A 24,698-nucleotide genomic window follows, 5' to 3' on the forward strand; every position below is an offset into this window, starting at 1 on the left:
CACCAACCACTCAGACCTGAAAGCCCTTCAGACCAAACCCTTGTTTCACTGCTCTTCCCATTTTACACTGCAACTCTGAGCACTAGGAAGCAATCCTCTAAGTGGAGCAACTTTTGAGAGGGGTCCTATCAGAAAAGATAATTACTTTTGAGCACGACTTCTTTTTCAGTATTTCCATAATTTTTCAGTCTAGTATTTTAAGAACATATTCAATCTTTAAGGTGTAAAACCTCTTGAAAGTTCAATGAAAATAGATTTGTACATCACACCTTTGCCAAGAAGCAAAACTGTAACCTACAGGTCTGTCAGCTTTTCTTGAATTAACTGAGATTTCTAGTGACAGCTGTTTACTTACAGATCTTCTTCAAATCCCAGCTGCTGAATCTGAGATTTGATTTTCTGTCCCGATGTCTTTAGGATTATATTTTCAAGAAGATGAAAATCATCCTGGTTGAACATCTCTCCATCCTCTAATGGGCCAATAATCTACCAAAGAATAGCAGAATGAACATTATTAGGTAAAGGCTACACTGAAACAAAATTCAAAGATGTATTAAATAAATACTGCAGCCCAGTCTCAGTGGAAGCCAACCATTTAGGCTGATATTAATGTCAGTGGCAGCAGAATTTAACAGATAAATCCAGGTATTTAGAGCTAAGAGCCCTGGACTAAGGCAGAAAATACACACTTAAAATTTTCACTGGGTCAGACACATGAAGTACCACATCTGGAAGGAGCAGCAGAAAGCCAGGCCAGTTCTAATAGTCCAGCAAATCTCCCTCCTGAAAAGCTAAAAGCTACCTAGACAAGTCTTGTTATCCTGCTAATGAGAAAAATAGAACAGAACAACTCAACACCTGAGATTTTTAACCCATTGAAATATCCAGCAACCACTGGGACCTGAATGGGTTTGTTCCTAATTAGAAACAGATGACAAAAGAAAGCTCAATGCTGTACACAGCTGTCTTTCATTATTTGCAGTGAGATACTATTGTAACATCATTTACCTCATTGCAGATAAACTATAATAAAACAGATGGTAGAAGAGACCAAGGCGCCTTGGTCAGGGCAAAATACAGCAGCATTTTGCTCAGTAAACTGAAGCAGCATAATCTTGCAAATTTATCATCCCCTTCTACCCCTGGACTCAATTCACTACCAGCATGAAAGCAACTTTGTTATTGAGAGACCTGAATTTGTACCAAATGCCAGCAACTAACTGCACACAGCAAAAAGAAAAGGTCACATAGGTGTGAATAAATCAAACTGGAAGTGATCCTAAAGACTGCTGAGACCTAAAACAGGCTGGCACTCCTGTGTCTGATCCCATCCAGACTCTGCTGCTCAAATCTGCTCCTCTCCCAAATGTGGAAAGTCTCTTTCACTGTTGATCATCTCACCCGTCCATTGCTGATCACAGCCCTCTGCCCCTTCTTCAGCTTTAGAACATCTCTGCAGTAAATAGCATGGGACAGAATAAAATCCACCTTGGGAGATTCAAAGGCTTCTTTGAAAACATTGGTATCCATACCCTAAAAGAAAAGAATACTTGACATTGGAATAGGAAGTAAACTAGGCCTCTGCACACTTTTAAAAGCAACCTTTTTGTTTCCATTCAAGAACATCTTTGTATCTTGCTAAAACTGATCTCTGGCCCCCTTTTCTTTGGGGCCTTAAACCTAGTTCTTGCTTGTCACCATCAAACACTATCCCAACTTCTGCTGTGAAGGGCCACAGCTACTTAGTTCCAAACTTCCTGCCTAACTTTTTAAAATCTACTTTGAGACATGCACTTGTATTTTTTCCCATCTTTTAAAAGAGCATTATTCTCTTAACCACCCAAGAAACAGCTGACTCACTTAAATAGATCCCTGCACCCATGCTCCTTTTGCCTTTTCCAAGTTCCATAGCTCTGATGTGTATGAGGATTTACTTGATGTTTAGATGGATTATTCTATTTAAGTAAGCCCTTCAGAGATTTAAAAAAAACAAACTAGCAATCCCAACAGTGTTACTTTTCTCTGTTACTGCACTTTCTGCATATGATAAAAAATGAATTTGAGGAAAAAGCAAAGCACCCTCCCCATGAAAACACCAGCAGACATGCCTACCCCAACAGCAAATTCCAAGATGTCAGCTCCTGCCTCCAGTGCCTTCACAGTTTCTTCTTTTGCCATCTTAGTGATGAAGTTCTTGGCATTATTTGAGGTTTGTGTCTGCAAAGCTGCCCATATGGCTTTAGCTACAATGGTATTCTGGCTGTTGGGTTCTTCACTAGGATTATTAATCATGCTGATTCGAATGTTATTGCTGGATTTCTGTGTTTAACAAAACAGGTGATGCAAAAGTTTAACATTTCAGATACCATAAATATATAATAAACACTATAGCAGAAGCTTTGTGTTTCTTAACAAGAATATCAGATTCCAAATTGGGTAAAGAACAGCACAAGGTTAAATGATGAATTAAGTAATTTAACATCAAGCATTTAGCTGATGTACAGGCACCACTGTGACAGCAATCTTCCAGAGAACCCTGTGCTACCTAAGAAATCCAGGACATGGCCACCACTCAGTCTGCCAAACCACAGCTGTGAGCTGTGCACATTTGTGTTTCAGTTATCCTCCCAGAACCAATGGCACAGAGCAGAGAGCAATGCTTCTGTTTATCTCCAAACCAAAGCACAGATATTTCAGTTTAACACCACAGGTTTACAAGAACATTTATTGTATTCTGTCCTGCTGTTAAGATCAGCAATGTTCCAGTCCCTACAAAAGAGATGAGGCTGGAAATTAGAGACCCTGCAGGGAGAAGCAGTCTCTCCAGGTGATACCACAGGAAGATTGTGTAAAACACAACTGGTGTTTTACAAGCCTCTACAAGGGCTTTGTTAGCACTGCTAACCCATTCCAATGAACGTGTTACCTACCTGATGTTTAATGGCATCATACAACAATTGCCTCCCTGAAGGTTTATCAAAATCACCAACAATCCAAAAAGTAACTGGTCTAACAAAGGAATCATCTGTAATTATATATAAAAAAAAAGATAAATTTGAGGGTGAAAGGAAGGAAAGCTTAATTTTTTTCCTCATTTGGAGGTAAATTATGACACACATGCAAAGACTTCAAAAAAGTAAAATTCCATAGAAAAGCAATGGGTGAACCTAAGCTATGAAGCCTGGCAGGACAAAATTAATAGCATTGGTATATTAGTCTTTATTAGGTCATTCAGAAAACCCATGTGGGACAGCATGCATTGCTCTAAGCTAGATTCTTTTAGTATTTTTGTTTGTTTGCTACTTTTTCAATTACAAATCATAAAGAAACACATAAACAACTTGGAGATTCCAACTGGGGTTGGAATCCAGCAGACATATCACTTCTTTGTATTGAAGCTGTTAATTTACAAAATCAGTTATGTATAAAGACAAAAGTTGTGGAGCAAACATGCATTCCAACAGCTTCCTTCACTGCCTGCTGGTTCTAAAGCCAGTGTCAAAGGAACCAGAAAATTCCAAGAACAACATAAAAAATGCCAAAGCATGAGTTACCATAGATCTCCTTGGAAGACATTCCTGGTCAAAGAGCAGAAAGGAAGGGGGAAAAGGAGAGACACATTAATAACTTGATGGTAATCCCAATGTGTATCAAGAAGCTGCAGCACTGTACTGGGCATAACTGAATCACTACAGTTCAGATCCAACAGCAACAAGTTTGTGCTAATTTTACTGCAACAAGCTTTGACTTTTTCTTCCTCTCAAACAGATGGATGCTTGATTTTCATGCTAGCATTAATTATACTACATATTACCAGTTTCATACCACAGGGTGAGGACATCATTCTGAAGATTGTTTACAAACACTGCTGTGCCACTGTGCTGTTATCTTCCCTCTTTAAAAAGCAGCATGGCAGTGCTGTATCAGTGCTGGTGCTGAGCCAGCAACACAGAGAACTCCTCTACTACTTCAGAAAATAAATGTGGTACAGCATTACTGTAATCAGATAGCAGTTATTAAATATCTTAAGTGGCAGAAGAGGCAGTGACCAAAAAATGTCAAGCCATGGAATTGCAAATTAATGCACTTTCCAAGGAGCATGCCAAGGTGTGGATTTAATTAGTGCTCTACACCAGAAACTTGATGAATGAAGAGCAGGCATGAGACAGAAAGAGCAATGGGAACATTTCAGGCAGTGCACATGGATGGCAGTGACTGGAGACAGGACCATGGGAATTTGGGACAGTCTAGTAAAGACAGGAGACAGAACAGGAGGATTTGGATCAACTGATAGCAGCTTATTTCTGGAATCTAACCAAAATGGATAAAGGAAACACCTGATGGTGTCTGGTTAGACCTGGTTAGGCTCTGTATTATGTCTATGCATGCATTTCCTACACTTGAGAGGTACAGGCAAGTTTGAACACTTCTATGTGCAACTGTAACAACACTGCCATTGGAAAAGCAGTGCATGCACTGGAGTAATAAAAACAGCACTGACCACATTAGGTGATGTCTTATATCATGGGCAGTTGGAATTTTCTTATGGATCCATGTAACTTCTAGCAATTTTGAATTATGAGACAGAGAGCTAAAACCCCTTTTATATTTTTCTCATCACTTGCTTGCACTGCTGCATTGCTGAGGGTCACTTGCAGAACAGCAAGAGCAGTTTGGTTGAGACTTTATTATTCAGTAAGAGGTTGGACTGGGTTTAAAGAGGGGAACATTCTTGTTCCATGCAGATGTCATGTCTTATTAAAAAAAAAAAAAGAAATCTTTAACAGACTATGCTGTTACCCATAGGCCTGGCAAGGCTCAGTGAGGGTGTGAAGCCTGCACATATGCTTGGAAACAAACATAAAAGCAGACTTGGATTCAGAATCCACCACAGATGTTACCTTTCTTTGTTAAGTAGGTCATGCTGTTTGCAACAGCAGCTGTCTTATCTTTAGACTCCAGTGTGGAAAATCGAGCAAAGTCATCCACAAAATGGTTATCTGAGGAAGAGAACAAGTATTAAATGCCAAAGCAACTATTCCATGTCAACTGAAAATAAAATCACTGCTATTACCAGAACATTAAGAACATGTCCCATTTTGCTCCTTGTGATACTGCTTGTGTCTCATTTTCACTGTTAATATATAGGCTGAGAAATTAATTTTGCTGTCTCACAAGTCACATTAATAACTACATTGCATATTTGATAGGGAGAAGTCAGTTGAAAGAATTTCCCAAGTCTCACTTAGTTGACACTAGAGTATGTAAATAACATACATTGAAAAATCCACTCTGTCACTGTTTTTCATGCAACTCAAAAGAGGCAGGAGTAGTGTCATTGTACTGCAGTCACTGTATTGGGTGTTCATTTAGCAAGGGAACATTTTGCTAAATCTGAATTAATTCCAGAGATGACTGTCAACCCTACTCAAAAGAAGGTCAGAACTAAGAAAGAAACTGCTGCTTTATGCATTATATAATTTCTCAGCTTCATGAGTCATATTTCCCTTAAGGTCTGTACAGAAAGAAAACAAATTCCCATTTTGAAAATCAGTAGACATTTAATGTTGAACATAAACATCTGTCTGTACCAGGGCTGGGTCATCACTTCAGGTGCTGTTAATGCTTTGCCACCTGAGCTTTCCACTGGAACAGCAAGTCTTTAACTCAGACATTTCAGGTTTAAGACAATTAAAAGCATCCCTTACTCATTCCTGTCAGATCTAGGTACTCTCTGTCAGACCTTAGGATTCTTGAGTTAATTCTTGGAACAACATTAGGCTGGTTCATGATATACTCAACCACATCTTGGTCATTAGATAGTTCACCCTGAAGGAAAGAGGAAAGAAGCATTATTTCTTATTTGACATATAAAATTGCCTTACATAACCTTAAAAAAAAAAAAAAAAGGCAAAAAGCAATTCTGAAAGCCAAGCTCCCTTGTATAATATGTAGCCAGGGACTTGTGAATCAGCTTTTCCAAATCTGGTTTCTCTCAAGCCACAGAGGAGCTCAGCACCCACCAGGTACACGGCTCGCTGGAAGATGCTCGTGGTTTCCAGGATTTTGTGCATTGTCACGGTTTCCAGGTCATCAGGATCCAGCTGATCTTTTTGGAAAGGCATCCCATTGAACAGGACAACAGGGAGAGGGCCTACACCAGTTTGCTCATAGTAAGCTCTTGCTGCCTAAAAACAGGAAGAGAAGCAGCTTTAGCACATCAGCTCTTTGCCACAAAGGTTCCTAACAAGCTGTGCAACATCCACGAGTCTAAACACACCATGAGATCCTTATCACTTCTGTTAGACAATGTATCTTTAAAACTTTCTAAGTTTCAAAGCAAAAACATTTCCTCCACAATACAGAAGTGCACAATACTCAAACTTTAAGTTCATTTTGTACATTAATTCCAATGAGCACTTTCTGGTAGTGGCAAAAGATGCACAACAGGAAACATCACTTTGCCTGTGGAAGCAAATGCAATGCAAGCAGTGGTAGCTGTAATGTAAGACAGGGTAGGGAACTTTTCTTTTTTTTAAGAATGCATCTCTTAAACATGTAAGAAAACAGTTACTTGTGAGGCAGGGAGTTATTCTGTCTAGACAAATTTCCCTCTTTCACGTAACCACTGAAAAGTGCACCAGCATTGACAGATACCCTGTTAGAAGTTAAAGTTAACTAGGTTCTGCTGGTTAGAGGTTCTGGTTGAGGCCTCTCCTCTCATACAAAAATGCCTGTCTTACTTTTATGGATTTTCATTTCCTTAAAATGCTTTTCTCTTCACTGTCCTGCGTTGGAAGAGTCATATGCATAGGAGCCTACTTTCTGTAACCCTGACTGCATTCCTTACATTTGCAGATGTAGGCAGCATCACGTGTGTTAAGAGCTATTGGTGATAGTATTTTCATTTCTTTTAGAATAAGAAACATCCCCCCATAAAACCTCAAATAAAATCTGCTTCATCTTACATATAACTGGTTCATTAGTGATTTGCCTTCCTAACTTTCTCCATACAGGAAAGTATCACGCATAAAAATCACTTCAAGAACTATTTGCATAAATTTGTTGGATGTCTTGCTATAGAAAAGGCACTTTGAATTCATTATCATGGCTTTATCTCACTCAGTATTCAAATACTGATTCAGAAGTCCCACACTGATCCCTCCCAACATTAATCCTCTTGGTTTTTCCATGAGCCATTCCACCACTTTGATTTTTTTGCAAACACTTTTAAACTCTACTGAAGTCTGCATTCTGTAATGAAAGCATGAATTATAAGTCACAAGAAAGCTATCTTAGTTCTTCACAAAGAGATTTTTAAAAAATATATATTCCATTATACGTACTATGTATAATAGATAAAGCTTGTGCTGAACATAAAGAGTAAAGTATAACTAGAAATCCCCCAAGGTGGTAACAAAATAGTTCCCTGGTTAGTAAGAGAACTGGATCAAGAAATTGTATGTAATTATATATTCAGAACTGTGACAGCAAAAGAAGTGGAAAACAAAGCTCTATTTCATGAATTCTTACCTTTCTGTTTTGATCATAGGCAGAATCAATTCCCAGCACGCTGTTGATTTCCACATAAGGATACTGCTTCTCAAGAACACTAACAACATGGTCCACTTTCAGCTGGTCTCCTGTTTTCACTTTGTTATAGATCTGAAAGGGGAATACAAGATTACAGCTGCAACTGTAAAGCCTCTGTCCTTACCAAAGGTAAACTGACCTGTCACCTGTATTGCAGTAGTTATAATAAGGCATTAACAGCCAGACTGCAAAACTTATATTCATATTTATCAGCTGCAACAGCTCCTAAGCACTTGTAGCCATTATAAGAATCTTGTTATACCTTGCAGTCATTCCAGTGAGATATATGTACTTCTTTAAATAATAACTTGCATCTTTAATTAGAAAAGGTATTTGAGGAGGGAGAAGAGTTCTCTGGGGGAAAAAGCCTCAAATAAAGAATATCCAAGGAGCTACCTTCCCTTCAGAACTTGGGATATGCTTATGAACAATACAACCTCACAGATAAAGGAGGTAACACTTTCCCTCTTGAAGGCACAAGATTTTACTTTGAGCTACAAATACACACCCAAAATAAAAAGAATTAAAGTAACTGTCTTTAAGGAACCAGCATTTTAATGTCACAGTATGCCCCAGCTTGCCAATTTGTACAATTATCAAACCACAGGTGAAATTCATTTACCAGTGCCTGTATTGTCCTTTGATGTGGCAAAGGTACACAGCTGGAATGGTTCAAACCCAATTATAACATTGAAGGGATGGGGCAGTTCAGAACTCAGAGACTGAATGAGCAAAGGGACAGGATCAAAAAAACATCCAAAAGTGTTAAGTGTCACAATGAAACCTGTGTCACAATGACACCCAGTCTCACCTGTTAAAGTTGGGTTAAAGAAGCACATTACAAGAACTCATGTTCTGTGGTACCAGTATTTGGAGATGCTCTGCATACTACCCCAGCCAAAAAACAATTCCTTCCAATAGCTACATATTAGTCCATTAACATAGTCTTACATACATGGAAAATATTCAAACATTAATTTCCATTTTTAATTAATACTTACAGACATGACTGTCTGAAAAGCGTAATTATTGTCCATTTCTTGTGCCACATAATTGTATGTCCTCAGGAGGGCAACACCAGGATCCTGCAGTCCATCAACATCCTCTGAGTCATTAACCACAAAGACTAGTCCTATCCTGCAATCACACAAATCCCCAGGTCATCATTTCTATAAAGAATCAACTCTTTGCACAGCTGCTGGCTGTGATCATCATCTTAAACACAGGTTTTTTTCTAGAACAGCCTGGAAGATGTTGAGCAGAGCAGCCAGGAATCAAACTTAAGACATATAATCTGTAACGAGTCCATCAGAATCTTGCTTTTCACCTCTCTCCTATCCAAAACTTTGGATTTCTTTTGGACTGTTAAAAACCAGAACTCTGTTTTGCTAGTAGAGGAAGTTATACTCAAAAAATATACACATACCTTGAACACAAGGAAGGTAACATTTCTGCAGTGTCCTAGCAATGAGAATTTTACAACTGCAAAAGTCACATGCATAAAAACTGCTGTAAAAAAGCCCCAAACATTAAAACACAGCAATTACCTCAGCGGGATGTGGTTACTGAAGAACATTTCTGCCACATTCAGTAATTCTGCTGTGGTCTCATGAGTAGGATCTACTATCAGCACCTGTATACAAACAGCAAGTGAAAAGTTTTCATGCCCTGGAGAGCCAATGCTGCCAAGATATTCTCTTCTGTCCCAACCCAGACAGAACTGGACTATTCAGATTGCATGTAGAGCCCTTCATTCATGCAGCTGTTGCCTTAGAATTTTAAAATTTCTATGCTAAAAGTATTGAACTCCAGAGAAAAAGGTAACACAAGGTAATCCAAGCTTCCACAACTTCAGATGGTCCAAGTCCCTGTTTTCCCCTAATCAGAGTTCTTGTTTTGCATAGGGCCATTCTGCCACATGACAAGAGTTACAGTGCACAATTTGCAAACTCTTCAATCAGATCTAAGTCATTTACCTACAGACTAAAAGGACACCCAGGACTAAGCTGAGGGCTGTTGATCATTTATTCAAGTCTTGGTGCATGACTGCTTTCTAACTGAAACAACTGAAGTTGGTCTGAACTGAAGAAGACAATAATTAACAGATTTGACAGATTTCATTAACCGACTTCAGGTATTATCACTAAGTTGAAACACACTAAGTTGTTATTTATCAGATGATAATTTTGTCCATTGACAAAACAACTCCTGGCATTTAATAGATGCCACAGAATCATGCTCAGTAATCTCTGAATCTCAGCCATAACTTACTAATACAAGGAGAACAAAACCTTTTAGAAAAGCATCCTCTCTCTCAAGCAATTTAAGTGACAAGGAATCTAGTATACATGTGAGGTAAGCTGCAAAAGCTGATGTTCCTGCCCTTGACAAAACAAATGCACATTTCACCCAGTCAGATTATTACTTACAAAATTATGGAAGTTTTTTCTGATTTGCCTGATCACACCAGGAAATGTGGGACGCAGCAGTTCCTGCACACTGGAAGGCCAGGAATTGTACCGACTATCAACCTCCAGATTGTTGATCCACTAAGGAAAAGTAAAGGCACTTACATGATTCACAATCCTCCTGCTCTGGTCTGAGACTAAAACATTTTCAAATCAGACACTATATGAAGAAATAAAGCTTTTTAAAAGAGTTAATTATAACCTTATTATCCTTTTTACATCACCACAGTTTCAGAGCTGATTGTGAGACAAGGAGAAAAGCTCCCCTGACAGTTTAAGAATGCACTGCCCAACAGCAATTCAAGTATTTCTATCAAAAACCACACTCACTGAAATGGCAGGGCTTCTGATGTCCACAGCATAGTCAGAATCTGAAGGCTGGATGTTCAACTTCAGGACATTGTGTAAGGAAACTCCCTCAATTCCCAAGCTGTGCAGGCCTTCCATAACACGGGCTTCATTGCGGAGCACATCAATCAAGCTGCAAGGAAAAGCAAAATGGGGCTGAATTTTAACCCCACAGCAAATAACTTGCTCTTACCCTAAGGGTTAACAGATGAAAGGTATAAACAAGTCTGTCTGTCCAGACATTAGTTCTTATTTATCACCTCTTTCTTACCGTCCTAAGAAACTTGAGATGACTTAAATCTATTCAATTAATATTGTATAATTGGGAAAAGCAATGTTAAATCAAGATAATTAATCCATCATATATATACATATGTAGTATTGAAATACATCTTGACAAAGGTATAGGGTGGTTTCCAGATGAAACATTTACAGTGGTTTATCCTTTGAGAATCACTGTGCTGTCTTCAGAACAAATCTGTATGCTGACAGCTGAGAAAACAAAATCTTGCTAGTCACAGCACAGGTCAGAGGAACTGCACAAAGGTGACTTCTCATTCCAATCTTCAAGGGCATTCCACTTTTCACATTAGGTTTTTGGTTGGAAATGCCCTTATGAGTAAGACAAGGAACCATGATTTTCTTTTTACAGTACTTAACAATTAAACCTAGTCTAGACTACGAAAAAGGTTCAAAACTGTCTAAATAACTTTATCATTCATCCACAAGCAAGATGCAAGTTTCTTAACAGGATGCAATTGTGAAAAATAAAACATTCCTACCTGAATATATCCTGAGTGTCTAAATCAATAAGCAGTCCATTGATGAATAGGGCAGAATCTCCTGGTTGCAATCCCAGCGTTCCCTTGAAATACTGCAAAGAAGTAGGAAGCCATTAGAAGAGTACTGTGCACAGAAAATATTATTTCAGAGTTTAAGGTTGTTTTTATTCCAATAGATCTCGTCTTGCAGTGCCAGTTACAAATTTCTATTTAGACACACGATGAACACTGAAGGAGAAACATTGTATTTGGATAGTTTACAACACTACCGTCATGAATACTGTGAGCAAAGCAAACAGAGGAATAACAGAAGTACCAGGTGAAGTAGCAAGAAAAGTAGCTTCTGATCAGAAAACATTTACATTTTTTATTTAATCAATAAGGCTCCCAGAGAAAAGCTGAGTATAAAATTGTAGCTTTCTGTAGATAATTACATAGTAAACTCTAATGTAACAGTAGCAATGAAGATAACTACCAAATCATACCCACACAAAGGGAGTAGTGCAAAGAACAGCTCTGAAGGGCATGGTTGGATATAGCCTGGTCTGGATGTAGCAGCCCAGGTATCCTCTGAATAAAAATGAATCCACAAAATCATGGGTTTACTTGTGGACCAGAGTCTGATCTAACACACAATAGAAAGGCCACCAGGTAGCTTTAGCTTGGACTTACATCCTATATTTTGTCCCTTCCAGAACCACACAGGACAAGAGTGTCAAACCCATCCCTTCACCTCTGATTTCATCACTACTGAACAAGGCATTTCTCCCTCAGAACAGGAACCTCAGGAGACTTGTAAGTAGCTCTGCATTTCCTACTAGATTCCCCAAATATCACTGATTAGATTTCTAAACAATATGTGTGTACTTAACATACATTGTCTTTTTTCTGATAATACCAAATAAGACTGGAATATGTGAACAGAGCAATGTAGCTCATACAGCAAAGGCTGCTGCTTGACTTTTTATCATTACTATCTTAAAATTCTGTTTTGCACTCTATCCAGACCACACTACCTGGCATATTTTAGTTGCACAAATTTCTGTACGAAATTCCCAGGTGGCTGTTGGTTTTTTCAGTGTTTTGCTAATGCCAAGGACATAGCTGAGCTGTCTGAAACACTTCTGCAAATACAGAGCCTACTCAGTGACCTCCAGAGGCCCCTCATGGCCTGGGGAGTTTTATGATTCTGTTTCAAAGCACATCTAGACTTAGCTGGTAAATTTTATCCCTTCTCTAAGTACCAACATTGAAACAATTTCCTCCACACAGAATGAATCAGTCTAAAGCCACAGCAGGTTCTGAATTTATTCTGTGACTTCCTAGTGATCACTGATGTATACAGATAGCTAAACATCTTCTCAGATTGGATGAGGAGAACTAAATTTCTTCTGCATTGTTAAAACTGTAGGAAGATGCTTAATATAGCTGCTTTTCAAGCAATAAATTTCTAACCAGAGCAGTATTTCCTATTTGAGCAAAGAAGTTGAATTATGTTCCTCATTCATGTTTGAAAATCCACCACTTCTTCACTTCCCAGATGCATACTACAAAGTTGTGTGTGAAAATACTGGGTCATTATCTTGTGCAACATGTAAACCTAAGTGCAAAGGCCCTGTGTTACTTTTTGGACACATTACCTTTTGGTTCTCTTCAATTTCTGCTCTGAGTTCCGAAGAAACAACTGTTTTTGTTATGGCTCTACAAAAATAAAAACATCATGCTTTTGTACCTCACATATTAAGAGAATTAACCTTCTAGTATAAAGAGATGCAGCAAGAAGCAGTTGCACTTGGTGACATCATAAACAGTAGGATTTTTCTTACACTGTATAATCCAGCAGCACAAAAATGTTAACCACATGCCAACTGTCAGGGTCTAATTTCACATTAACCATAATAAAAGTGTGCAGCTGCCAAAAATGTAAAGATGGAGGTTGACAACAGAAAATAGGGGATTTCACTGCTCGTGGTGGGTTCCCACTGCTTTCCTTACTTTGGATCCAGTGATTGCATCACCAGAGTGGGTGAGTACAGCCCACAGATCAGCCTGAAAACAGTGAGATGCAATGCCTGCCTTAAGAAGCTCTAATTAACAACTGAACATCAGGTAATGGAAAATAAGATCAGAAATCAGCTTATTTTTACACTCATCTCAGGTATATCTCCCACCTACTCAAAAAGGTTCTCTAATATCATCTTCACAATCCAAGCAGGGCAATTTTTCAAAAGAAATATATCTCTAGACTGGCTGGCCATGCCAGGTCATACTGAGTTTCTTAAACTGATCTGAGTATGTTAAAGACAGTCACTGACAAAGTGCAGAAACCAGTGGAATTGCACATCAGCCTCTGACATGAGACTGACTGGGCTGTTTGGCAATGTGGATCCCAGAAGAAGAGTGGGACCCTGTGAACAAATAAATGTCAACATCATTGAACAGAAAACCCAGCCAATAAATTCTTGATGACTGACTTCATGTAATAAGTTTAGTTGCATTTCACAACAAAACAGCATGGGCAGTTCTGGCAAGTTTTCTACCAGTCCACATCAGCTGCCATCCAAGAAAAACACCATAAAATCCTCTTTGTAACAGTAGGCTGAAGAACTTCCCAGCATAAACATTCCCCAGTGTTTGCTTCCAGCTAAATGGAAGTCAGAATTAACCCAACCAATGCTGCTTGTCTCAGGTCCTACTCAGGAAAAGGAGAGTAATGAAATTTTTTAGGAATCAAAATTAAAGTTACCTGGCCTTTGTAGGAAAGTTCTGACTAAGATCTTTCATGACCATCAGGGCATGCACAGGGGGAGCAGCCAAAATGCGAGCAGCAGTTTGAAAACTCAGATCTTAGAAGTGAAAAAACAGAGGTCAAAAACCCAAAACTGAAAACAAGGCAATGCAGAGACATCTTAACTTTATCTTGCAACTTTTTTGCATGTTACCTAAGGAAATTGACTTGCTATCTGCACCTATAGATACTTTTAAATTGATCTCCTTTGTATTCAATTTCTATGTGTTGCCTTGAGGCAAGAAACCCTGTCCAAGTGAAGCAGTGTATGCTGCCTAAAGGTTGTTTAGGTGAGTCCAGACCAGCCCTCTTTTCTTTGGCTGAGCTGGGAGGATCTGCCTTTCCACTGATATAGGTAGATTCCCTGTGTTTACAACATCCATTAGTCTTTTTGAGAGGATGAAAAGCCTTTTCATAGGTTTACTAGATGTTTGAAGTGCAGCATATAATTGACTTTGAAATACAGTTTTCCTTAGGTCTTGAGAAATCCCAAGATTTCACATCAGAAGTGTGATCATGGAAAGAAACTTTGCATTCCTTTCCTTTCTGCAGTCAGCAGACCATACAAGCAGTCAGTTTAAGAGCAAGTAGCTAACTGTACTTCACAATATAGAAAACAATCCTCGTGTCAGAAGGCCTGTGAAACAATGCCAAAAGCTATTCCAACAGGAAAAAGTACATTAAAAACCAAGGATTTTCCAAGTGAGACTGAATGCAGGAATTTACAGTGAAATTCTGTCAACTGTACACAGCCACTAACAACCTCAATAGTGTAGAATACCAGAAAACATATTTCCATTGAGTTTTTTAGACCACAACTGAAAGCCTTTATGCAGATTACCTTGGAGCTGCCACACTTTCAAAGGTGCCATTTCATTGGTACTTTCCACAAGGTGTTTTCTGAGCTCTTTCAGCTCTTCTGACAAGTCAGGATACAGCTGCCTGAAAGGATACAAGGGTCAAACAACTTCTGTGGTTTCCTATAAGAAAGTCTACTGCTAATTTAAAGAAACTACCACATAAAAAAATATGCTGCTAACACATACAGAAAACCCAGACATGTAAAAAATAATAATAAAGCAAAAGATCAGCATTTCAGCAAAAAGTTTTTTGATATGACAAAGTCTAACTGTGTTTTACCTTAGTTTTCCAAACAGAAATCCTTGCACTTCATCAATAGGGTCATTTTCATCTATGACTGTAGCATTCACATCTGTGCCTATAAACACACAGAGAACACCACTAGCACCAAGCTATTCCCAACCAGAAAAGCAGGAAAATCTGGGGTTTGTGGGTGTATGTGCACATGTAAAGAAAAAGTACACACAGAGATTACACTATCAAAATAGTTTTGGCAGGTGCATGGGAATTTGTAGAACAGAGATCAGTGCTCCATAAAAGCAGCAAAAAAAGAAAAAAAAAGTTGCAGAATGCTGAGAATTCTGTCTTTCCCCTCTCCCAAAAAAAAAAAAAACAAAACTACCAAACCAAAAATGAGGAACAGGGAACACAGTCTGCTTTGAGGATGGATAGGTTAAGGCAAATTAAAGTAGAGAAATTTGCTTTATATCTGCAGAGTAGCTGGTAAAAAAATACCAGCATTAGTAGTGCCATTACTAAGATCTAGTCCATGGCCATGACTCCAGGATTTCACAAATGTGGAAGTGCCATGGCAAAGATCTCTTTCATAAGGAACATGCTCCCAAAAGGGATTACAGAGCTAAGGAAAGAAAAAGATCTGCAATTCAGACATTCATAGCAAAATGAGTATAAAATTACCTTGATGAAATTAAAATGTTCACATTAAAATACTTCAAATAAAAATTCACCTTTCACCTGGGTATCATCCTTGGCCTTATATTCTGTACTTTTAATAGCCAGTTCTACACCATAGCCAGAGAGGTAGACTTTTTCCTTGCTGGGATTCTGTAAGGAAAAGCCAACAGTGTGATATTGTCATCTTTGTTTGATCCAAAAAAGAAAAACTACCACTTCCCAAAGCTGAGAAATCTCAGTCTGGGATTTCAGACATAATGGGTAGAGAGAAACAAACACTGAGTGGCTCTGCAGTAACATACTACAATAATTTTATTTCCTACTGTTTTTTAACACACTTCTTGAAGTTCAGCAAGCAGGAATTATCTCTATGAATCAAAAAACATCAAAAGCAAAGAGGAACACAAAACAATGTTTTCAAGATTCATTGTGTGAGCAAAGCAGAGGGAATAGAGTCCTATCATCAAATCAGATACAGGGTGGAAAGGAACTTCAGCTCAAAGTTCAAAAATGAAACATTCACTGAAGAGCTACCACAAAGAATGACAAGGAATAAAACAATGACAAAAGATGGGTGCATAATTAGTTCTGTCTTTAATGAGAGAAACATGGCCACTTTCTAAAAGTATTTTGAAGTATTTAGGAGTCACATAACAGCACCAAGCTCTAAAGTGTAACACACTGAATTTTGAATGTATTCCTCCCAACACTGACAAACAACTACTTCCTTTTATAAAAGGAAAGTAGTGCATGCAATGTGTGACTTTATTTTATTAAAAGTACAATATTAGAAATTAACCAGCTGATGCTTTTTTTTTCCCCACACTCAAGCCTGACTGCTACACTGCAGGTTTTGGCAATACTTAGTAATATTCAAGCAACAAATCAAAGAACTCTAGTTCTTCATACCTTTTGAAATGTAGTTTTAAATACTAATCCAGTGGCTATGCACAATTTAGTGGAGGAAGATGGAAACCAGGATAAACTGCACTAGAAATGGTAAGTGGTTCTGTAAAAAAATTACTACAGAAACAATGTCTTTCTTTTGAAAATGGTACCTAAATGTTAATCCTTGCTTTTTATATCAAGTGACCAAGTGGCCTGATTGTGAAAGATCTGACTAGTTCCCATGCTCTAATATGAGTAGAGAAACACTTTTCTTTTACACTGAAGTCTCTAATTAATCTGGAATTTAAGTCTGGATTGGTGAAATCAAACAATCTTACTTAAACAATCAGGAGATTTAAAATATTCTGTATTACTCAGCTACATGCAATAAAAAAATAAAACTTTGAGTATTTCAAGTAAATTAACAACGAGAGTAGGCAAATGTCAATTTAAAGGGAACAAACCTGGGTCAGTTTTCTTTTTGAAAACCAAGGCCAGTTACTCAATTTCAAATACCTCTGTTACAATGCACAAATATACTCACAGCAATGTAGTGTCTGAGCACATAAGTGATTTCTCCTGCCTCAGCCTTTGCAACAAGCCTCCTGTGCTGCCTGTAGAACTCCTCTGAGCCAATCTCTGCATAAAGTATGACCACAGGACTTTCAGGGTTTGCTGCTGGGTACTTGTGGTCCCCCTTGAACAAAAATGGCTTTGGCCTAAGAGGGAACAGTGAAGAGTCACAGTGTGAGTCACAGCATTTCCTCACTCAATGCAAAATGCACATTTTTTCCCTGTTTATTAATTTTTCACTGAATACATATGTTGAGCTATTCCCACATACTATATCAAGGCTGGCAGCACTTGGTGCACATTGACAAAAGCTGTGTGAAAAATGAACATATGAAAAGAAACAAGTGACTAAGAGCTATTTTGAATCTAATATGATCCTAATTTTAAAAATGAACAACTTCCCTTAGATTTCCAATTAACTTTCTCTCCCCATGGTGATTCATAAATTCTGTATGAAAAATTAAAAAGGCTGATAGAACAGATGTGCCAAGGGCACAAATTCATTTCAACCTGGTCCTTGGCTTTTTTGTATACAAACAAAAAAGTGAATGAAACGTCTATTTTCAGCTTCTTTGTTTACATTCTGTCTAAAGTGCAATAAATACTTAAAGTATTCCCAGTAAGTCAGGAGAATACCATGTGAGCTATTGATGCCATATGCCTGCACCTTGACAAAAAACTCTTTATTTTTTAAAAGAACCAAATAACCAAGATTACAAAAATTGTATTGAAAACAAAAATGTTTTCATATTATGAAAACAAACTGAAATGTAAGGATTTGGGTTGGTTTTGGTTTGTTACTTGCTTGGGTTTTTTTAATAAGTATTATATTTTATACCTTCTTTTTGTTATCAGTAGTTACAATCAACTTTTGTTCTTGTAGAGAAATTTGAATTTTAAATATATTATGTAGTAACTGTTTTCTTTGTCAATGCTGAGAAAAGCATACAGAAAAAAAAATATTGTGCTTGCTTTCAGCCATTCATAAATCAATTTGTTACATTAACTCTCATTTGAATATGCAGCCCAGCTCCTTCTATTTTCCCTGCACACTGAAGGTTTTACACACTCCTGAGAATTCCTACTGTCCTTCAACAGTTTCCAGCAATTTCCAGAATTTGTTTCCAAATTGTCCTGTGCACATTCCTCTTCCTAGCAGAATCATCAAAGAGCAAGTGATAAGAAAACCATCATTGCAATCTGAATTAACACCAAAAAAGTGATTGCCACTCCAGTGCCAACAATGGCCAGGAGAAATCAACACTGAAGAACACAGAAACAAAACATTTATTACCTCTTCACAGCAGTTAGGTTAAATTTTAAGAGCTAATCCAGTAACAGGAAATTAAACACATACCTGTCTGAAGCTGCCTGTAAAAGGTTTCCAAGAGAGTCAAATTCACATGTTCTCTCCCCATGCACAACAAAAAACAGGGTACAGCCCTCTGGAGGAGATTCATCTGCTGCTATCTGTATAAAACATTTATAATAATCTAGGCTGAATGTTTGCCCTTAAAACAAGTGAAAAGTAACAGTGTAGCTGTGCAGCAAACAGTATTATTTCCTACATTCCAAGCTAGTACTTCTTCCATGTTTATGACATAATTTAAATGCAAAGTGAAATTGGAAGATGGAGAGTTAAGCCTTTACTTATTTTTCAGTCTGTTACTATTAACTGTAAGGTGAGCTGCAGGTACAGAAAGCAAGGCTTGCAATTGTAGGGGTTTTGGTTGAAGGGTTTTTTTTATCTTACACATCACAAAAAATCTGTATTTGTTAAATATCAAACAACAAAATGAATCCACATGAGCAAGGAAGATGTTTTACAGTATTACTTAAATAAAGCACATTCTAATGTGAAACAATTTCCAAAGAATTAAAAAGATTTTAAAAGAACAGAGAACACAATGAACTTTTATTTATGAGTTCTAAGCACTCTATATATATATATATATATATACACATCATTATATGTATATACACACACACACATATATATGGATTACTATCTTCAAGTCAGTTCAGCTGAGCAACAGGAACAGCAGCAGCATCCCCAGTACCAGTGGAGCCATAGAGATGGTCCTCACAAAAATCTTTGCACCAATTCTTGGTGCAGCAGGCACAAAGATATGCAGACATGTCAAAATGCCAATTTTTTAGCCTACTCTAGACAAAAATTCAGCACCTCACGAAATTTGTATACACATCCACTCTGTATCTCAGGTGAACAGAGCAGGTAATCAGTTCAGGTTTTTATATCTCAAATGTTTCCTTCCACAGGTCCCTCCTTCCTGAGCCTTGGTAAAATGCTCTGCACCCCACCTGAGCTTCTCCTGTACTAACCTGTTGAAAAGCTTGAACTGCTGCAGAGTAGGAGCGTAAAGACAGGGAAAATTTCAACAAATTCTGCTGCAAAGGTGACAGAGTCTGGCAGGCCACTTTCAGCATTTCCTGGTAAGAAGAATAATCACTACCTGCAAAATCAAAGTACAAGCAGTTATCTTTCTATCCCATAGTCTCATTGAAGAGGGGCTTCTCATCCTAGGTGATTTATACCAACAGAAGCCCATGCCATGAATTCTCAGTTTGCACATGACCATTCCTCCTCCAATTTCATTACAGCCAATTCTACAGCTGGATGAGAGTGAACTTCAACAGAGATCCAGGAGAGTACACTTGAATACATTCTTGAGGATGTAAACATGGCAGGGGAGGAGGGAAACAGTTTAGAGCTCCCATTTAATTTCAGCTGAGAAACAGTGACACAGAGAAAAGGCTTTTAAAATATTTAATGCTTCGTGTTGAAAAAGAAGCTGGCAAGCAAAATATTTCATACTCATCCACTTTTTGGATATCCACTTTTGTCAAATGGATATCCAAAAGCCTTGAGCACATTACAGCAAAAAATATTACTGAAATAAGTATTTTAAAAGTCAAATGAGGACTAACACAATGGAAGACAGAATGCTGTGGTATATTTTTCAACTATCAGTTAGCATTGAGAAAAAAAATTATAAAAGCTTACCATCATGCTCAGCTGTCTTAATATTCTCACTGGCTTCAACAAAATTCCAGAATTTTTCTTGACCTTCTTCTGACAAAAATTCACTAAGTAAGATGAGAAGAGTGAGTTCATCTACAGATTTTCTCTCAAGTTACAAATCTGATACCTTGTGATGCTTTACAGAGAGTTAGCACTTACCACCTGTATCAGCAAACTGTGTTACTAGAAAAAGCACTGCAGGAAAGTCAAAAACAAACCAACCCAAACAAATAACCACTCCAGACCAGGACAAACACACAGTACATGCAAGCAGCTTGTAAGGCACCTCCTGATCCTTTCAATGCCACTAACAGGCAGCAGGGTCCATCCTGGTAGCTCTCCTCCCTAATGCATTTCTTTGCTATCCCTCTTTTATGAGAAACACACATTTTTTGTTTATTTTGCTGAAACAAATTGTAATTATGAGCTTTGGTGGGCTTTGGTGGAGGTTTTGCTTGTTCTTAAACAAGAAGTCACAGCTTCAAACCATGTTATAATTCCCATATATTGAGCATATAATGGGTACTTATACAAGGCTAGATAATGAAATTCATCCTCTGAACATTGCTAAGCACAAACACTGTATCATGTCCACACATGTAACACACTTGCTATGCTAAAGGATGCTACAACAGAAGGTTTGGAGCCTGCTCAGTGTGTTCCAATCCAAGGCTAAGTGCTGCTGGAACACCTGGGATACAAATTGCAGCGCTGGGCTAAGTGCAGTGACCAGCAGGAGGGATTTTACACTGCAGTGCTGCATCATGCTGCAGTTCATCCCAGGTGAACTATCCTGCCCTACCCAAAGCCTCTGGCTACAATGGATCAAGTCTTTGGCACACTATTTTGATTATTTGCTTACTGTTTCACACTTTCTTAGGTTGAGTTTTTTCCCCAGCAATGTCACATTGTCACACAGTCTCAGGGTATCTAAATCCTGGCATTAACACCTGTGCTTTGCATTTTACTGCTTATGGAACTTTCAGGCTTCAGCTTCTCCAGAGAAGGTTACAGAAAAGTAATTTCACCTAGGACACACCTGTCCTCTGAAAGAAAGCCATGCTCATATGAATGAAACCCAGCAGTGCTCAACTATTTTCATGTGAAACAATCTGCAGTAAAACAGACAAAATTCCACATTTGGCAATACCCTTAAGTGATACAAAATTAAGCACACACTAACTTGAAATTCTAGAAGTCTTACTGACATCTCCAAACTAAAACATGACAAAATTAAACAATGAGGGATTTCAAAAGTGTAAGCAGACTAGCACTGAAAAGACAGCACTTTGCTTTCTTTTTACACAACATCTTTAAATAAAAGGTCTTTAATACCATGGAAGAAATGTTCCCAGGGTGACTTGCACAATTCTTAACGAAGCAATTAACTTTAATCAATGCAAAACTACCATGAACAAAGTGAAACTCAAGTTTTACCAAGCTAAATATACACAAGCAGCAGATGTGTACCAAAACCTACAACACTGAAGTAAAATACATTCAGCTACAGAATCTTACAAGACCATGCTGAACTCCTCTACCTAATGCAAAACTTCATAAGGCAAAAAATACCAACTATGTAATTGTTTATGGTTAATAATGCTTGTTCTAATGCAAAATAAAATATTTTTTCACACAAAACAACTACTACAGTCTCCTCTAAAATCCTCCTCCCATCTCCCCATGCACAGCAGGGATCACATTCCCATGTTATTACTGTTGGTAGTGACCAGAAACCAAAGTGCCACAGAACAAAGAGAACAATTTACTTTATCCTCTAAGCATATTCTGAAAAAAATCACAAAGCACTTACCTTGTCTCAAGGAGTAAAGGAGTTGAAGACCACTTTGTAGTTAGAGATGTTGTCACAGCCTTAGAATCTGCTTCTACAAGTGAGGAGCTGAACCAGACTCCAAGAACTGCAATAAGTATTCCCATTTTATAGGGCACTGAAAATGATGAAGGAAAATAATAAGTTTTGCATTGCCTCTTCTTATAAATACAGGATCTCAAATATATTGAGAGGTATGTTAAGACTTTAAAACTGCATTTAATGCAATACATTAATGAGATGATCATCCTCTCACCTGGGCTTACAAAATCACAAACTTGAAGAGAGGCAAGGAATTTACAAACTTACTCCTGAGATGCAATTAAACCTAAATCAAATCCAGCTTCCTCTGTGTTTATGCTTTCAATTAAGCTTCCTCCTGTTCCAGGACACCAACACCACATACTTCTTGCTTTAAGAGGTATTGCAAACTGCACACATCTCAGATTGAGGGGGAAAACAACCCACTGCTCATTTTATAGGAAGTAAAATCCCACTTTGTGTTAGCAAAGGTCCAGCAGCTGTGGACTAATCCAGACAAGGGTGAGGTACCCCAGTCAGTCCTTTAGGTTTTTTGGGGAATGAAGAAACAAGGATTTCCTGGCTGCACTAAGCACCAACAAATTTAAGAATGAAATCACACAAACAGACTCTAATGATACCACCTATTGTGAGAAGTGACCAAAAAACCCCAAATTATTCTATTTCTTTATTGTCCTTCATTCTGTGTATTTTCAAGCCTTTGTATTCTCTGGCCTACACCCCAAAACAAAGCCAAGTGGAATTTCCTTGCCAACAAGTCCTAAGCTTATGGAAGACCTGAATTCTTCTGTTGGCTTGCCATTACAGTCTCCAAAGGTTAAAGCTTTTTTTGACTACAGTATATTAATATTTACTAAACCCCCAATATGCATGCAAGTACTCTTTCATTTCTTTATCTTTTTTTTCCTGGATAAGTCATTTTCCATGTCCCCCCTGCACCTGAAAAAATGTCCTGCTGCAATTCTACATATATCACACCCAACAAGCTGCCAGGATCTAACATCTGTCTCTTTTTTATTACCATCTCAATATAAAGAATAGGTTTATATATCTGTAGCTCTAAGCTACCTGCATATATACATAAACAAAGGAACCAAATCCTCCTCTCTTTAAAAGTTTACACCCCTCCAGCCAAATGTTTCCCAACAATAACTCAGGCATTGTTCTTTCTCTGGGAATAAAACCAGAAATTCCTGCTGTGATCTCCAAAGAGCAGCTCGGTCAGCTGCACACAACATTTGCTTTATGCCACACCTGGGAAGCAGACAGATGGCATCACAGAATGGGCACAGCCATCACTCCCTGTGTGCAGAGGGGGAAGCTCAGCCAATATTTGAGGAGTGAAACATTGGCTTCTGCCAAGTGCAAGGAAAAACCACAGTTCACAGCTCTTCCAAGAGATGGGTCCTTCTTATTCTCTGCAAATCATACATTGGAGTTTGGAATAGGTAAATGACTACACCCAGCAGCACTCTCATGGTTAAAGCTCCTATGCTGCTCTCTTGTGCCTGCTTTCCTGCTCTGGGAAAGACTGAATTAAAAACCTTTTTCTGTATGAAATAGAAAAGAAACCAAATGACACATCTGACACAGTTTAGCCAACTGAAAATCTGCAGATCAGAAATATCTACAAGTCCTGAATAATAACAGCCATAAAACAAAGGAATGACCGGGATCTCAAGGAAAAATACACCACGGAAAGAGAGGCAAGAGGCAACGGAATGAACTAAAGTGACACAAGGAGATCCAGCTCTGTGCCAGGTAACAAAGCAAAACCCAATGTGAATTATGACACTGCAAAGCGGTGCAAATATTTTTCCTCCTTATTCTTCTTCCAATTACTCCCTTTAAAACACTCCGGGCCGCTTGCACATCCAGCCTCGGGGGAAGGAATAAACCAGCCCACATTTACAGTCAGTGCCATGTCCTGCGAGGTCAGTCTGGTGCCAGGCGGGCGAAGGGCAAAGGAAAGCGGGAGCGAGGGGCAAGTCCTGCTGCAGGCACAGCGCTGGGGCACCGGGCCCGACACGGTGCACGGCAGAGATCACCGATTTCAGCGGGCACCGATCGCCCCGGGGCAGCGCGTTCCGTAAGGGGCTCCCGCCGCCGTGCTACGGCCGCTGACACCAAACCACGGCGATTTAACCCGCGACCAGAAATCAGCCACTGAAGCGCTGAGCAGCCCGGGCTCAAAGCACACATTAAACCCGGCCCGTCAGGGTGTTAATGCTGCGGGGCACTAAACCCGAGCGCAGCCTCCGCCGCTCCCCGACCGCGGGGCGCGGAGGCCGCTCGACGGACCCCGCCGGTGTCGGTCCCTCCGCGGGGCCCACCCCGGCCTCCCGTTGCCCCCCAGGCCGCCGCCGTCGCCGCCGCCCGCCGCGGGCCCGCCCCGCCGCCGCTCCCTCAGGGCCCCGCCGCGCGCCGCCGGTGACCGCGGTACCGCACCTGCGAGCGGCCGCGCGCCCGCCCGGCTCCCGCCGCCCGCGCCGCTTCCGCTTCCGCTCCGAGCCGGCGGCGCCGCGCAGTGACGGCGGGGCCGGGGCCGGGGCTGGGGAAGGGCCGT

General features: G+C 39.2%; 1 protein-coding gene across 3 annotated transcripts in view; it reads right to left on the reverse strand.

The window, feature by feature from the left end:
• The window catches only part of UGGT1 (UDP-glucose glycoprotein glucosyltransferase 1), a 40,826-nt gene extending 16,181 nt beyond the window's left edge, over positions 1 to 24,645 (reverse strand). The window contains exons 1-25 of one of the 3 annotated variants that reach the window (XM_059854979.1): positions 24,581 to 24,645; positions 22,073 to 22,208; positions 20,242 to 20,324; positions 19,560 to 19,690; positions 18,574 to 18,686; positions 17,188 to 17,362; positions 15,809 to 15,905; positions 15,120 to 15,198; positions 14,821 to 14,921; positions 13,938 to 14,037; positions 12,832 to 12,892; positions 11,192 to 11,283; positions 10,392 to 10,542; positions 10,023 to 10,142; positions 9,141 to 9,226; positions 8,595 to 8,730; positions 7,534 to 7,665; positions 6,024 to 6,188; positions 5,709 to 5,829; positions 4,902 to 5,000; positions 3,555 to 3,578; positions 2,931 to 3,025; positions 2,113 to 2,319; positions 1,402 to 1,533; positions 356 to 486 (exon numbers count right to left, since the gene is read on the reverse strand). In XM_059854979.1, the coding sequence (XP_059710962.1) occupies positions 356 to 486; positions 1,402 to 1,533; positions 2,113 to 2,319; positions 2,931 to 3,025; positions 3,555 to 3,578; positions 4,902 to 5,000; positions 5,709 to 5,829; positions 6,024 to 6,188; positions 7,534 to 7,665; positions 8,595 to 8,730; positions 9,141 to 9,226; positions 10,023 to 10,142; positions 10,392 to 10,542; positions 11,192 to 11,283; positions 12,832 to 12,892; positions 13,938 to 14,037; positions 14,821 to 14,921; positions 15,120 to 15,198; positions 15,809 to 15,905; positions 17,188 to 17,362; positions 18,574 to 18,686; positions 19,560 to 19,690; positions 20,242 to 20,324; positions 22,073 to 22,197 (2,756 nt within the window). In that variant the 5' untranslated portion in view covers positions 22,198 to 22,208; positions 24,581 to 24,645. Of the gene's footprint in view, positions 1 to 355; positions 487 to 1,401; positions 1,534 to 2,112; positions 2,320 to 2,930; positions 3,026 to 3,554; positions 3,579 to 4,901; positions 5,001 to 5,708; positions 5,830 to 6,023; positions 6,189 to 7,533; positions 7,666 to 8,594; positions 8,731 to 9,140; positions 9,227 to 10,022; positions 10,143 to 10,391; positions 10,543 to 11,191; positions 11,284 to 12,831; positions 12,893 to 13,937; positions 14,038 to 14,820; positions 14,922 to 15,119; positions 15,199 to 15,808; positions 15,906 to 17,187; positions 17,363 to 18,573; positions 18,687 to 19,559; positions 19,691 to 20,241; positions 20,325 to 22,072; positions 22,209 to 24,580 lie in introns of those variants that run through there. The other 2 variants (XM_059854981.1, XM_059854980.1) reach the window with 2 other exon arrangements.
• Between the last annotated feature and the right edge of the window lie 53 nt (positions 24,646 to 24,698).

This window comes from Haemorhous mexicanus, chromosome 10 (genome assembly GCF_027477595.1).
Source record: "Haemorhous mexicanus isolate bHaeMex1 chromosome 10, bHaeMex1.pri, whole genome shotgun sequence".
Lineage (NCBI taxonomy): Eukaryota > Metazoa > Chordata > Aves > Passeriformes > Fringillidae > Haemorhous > Haemorhous mexicanus.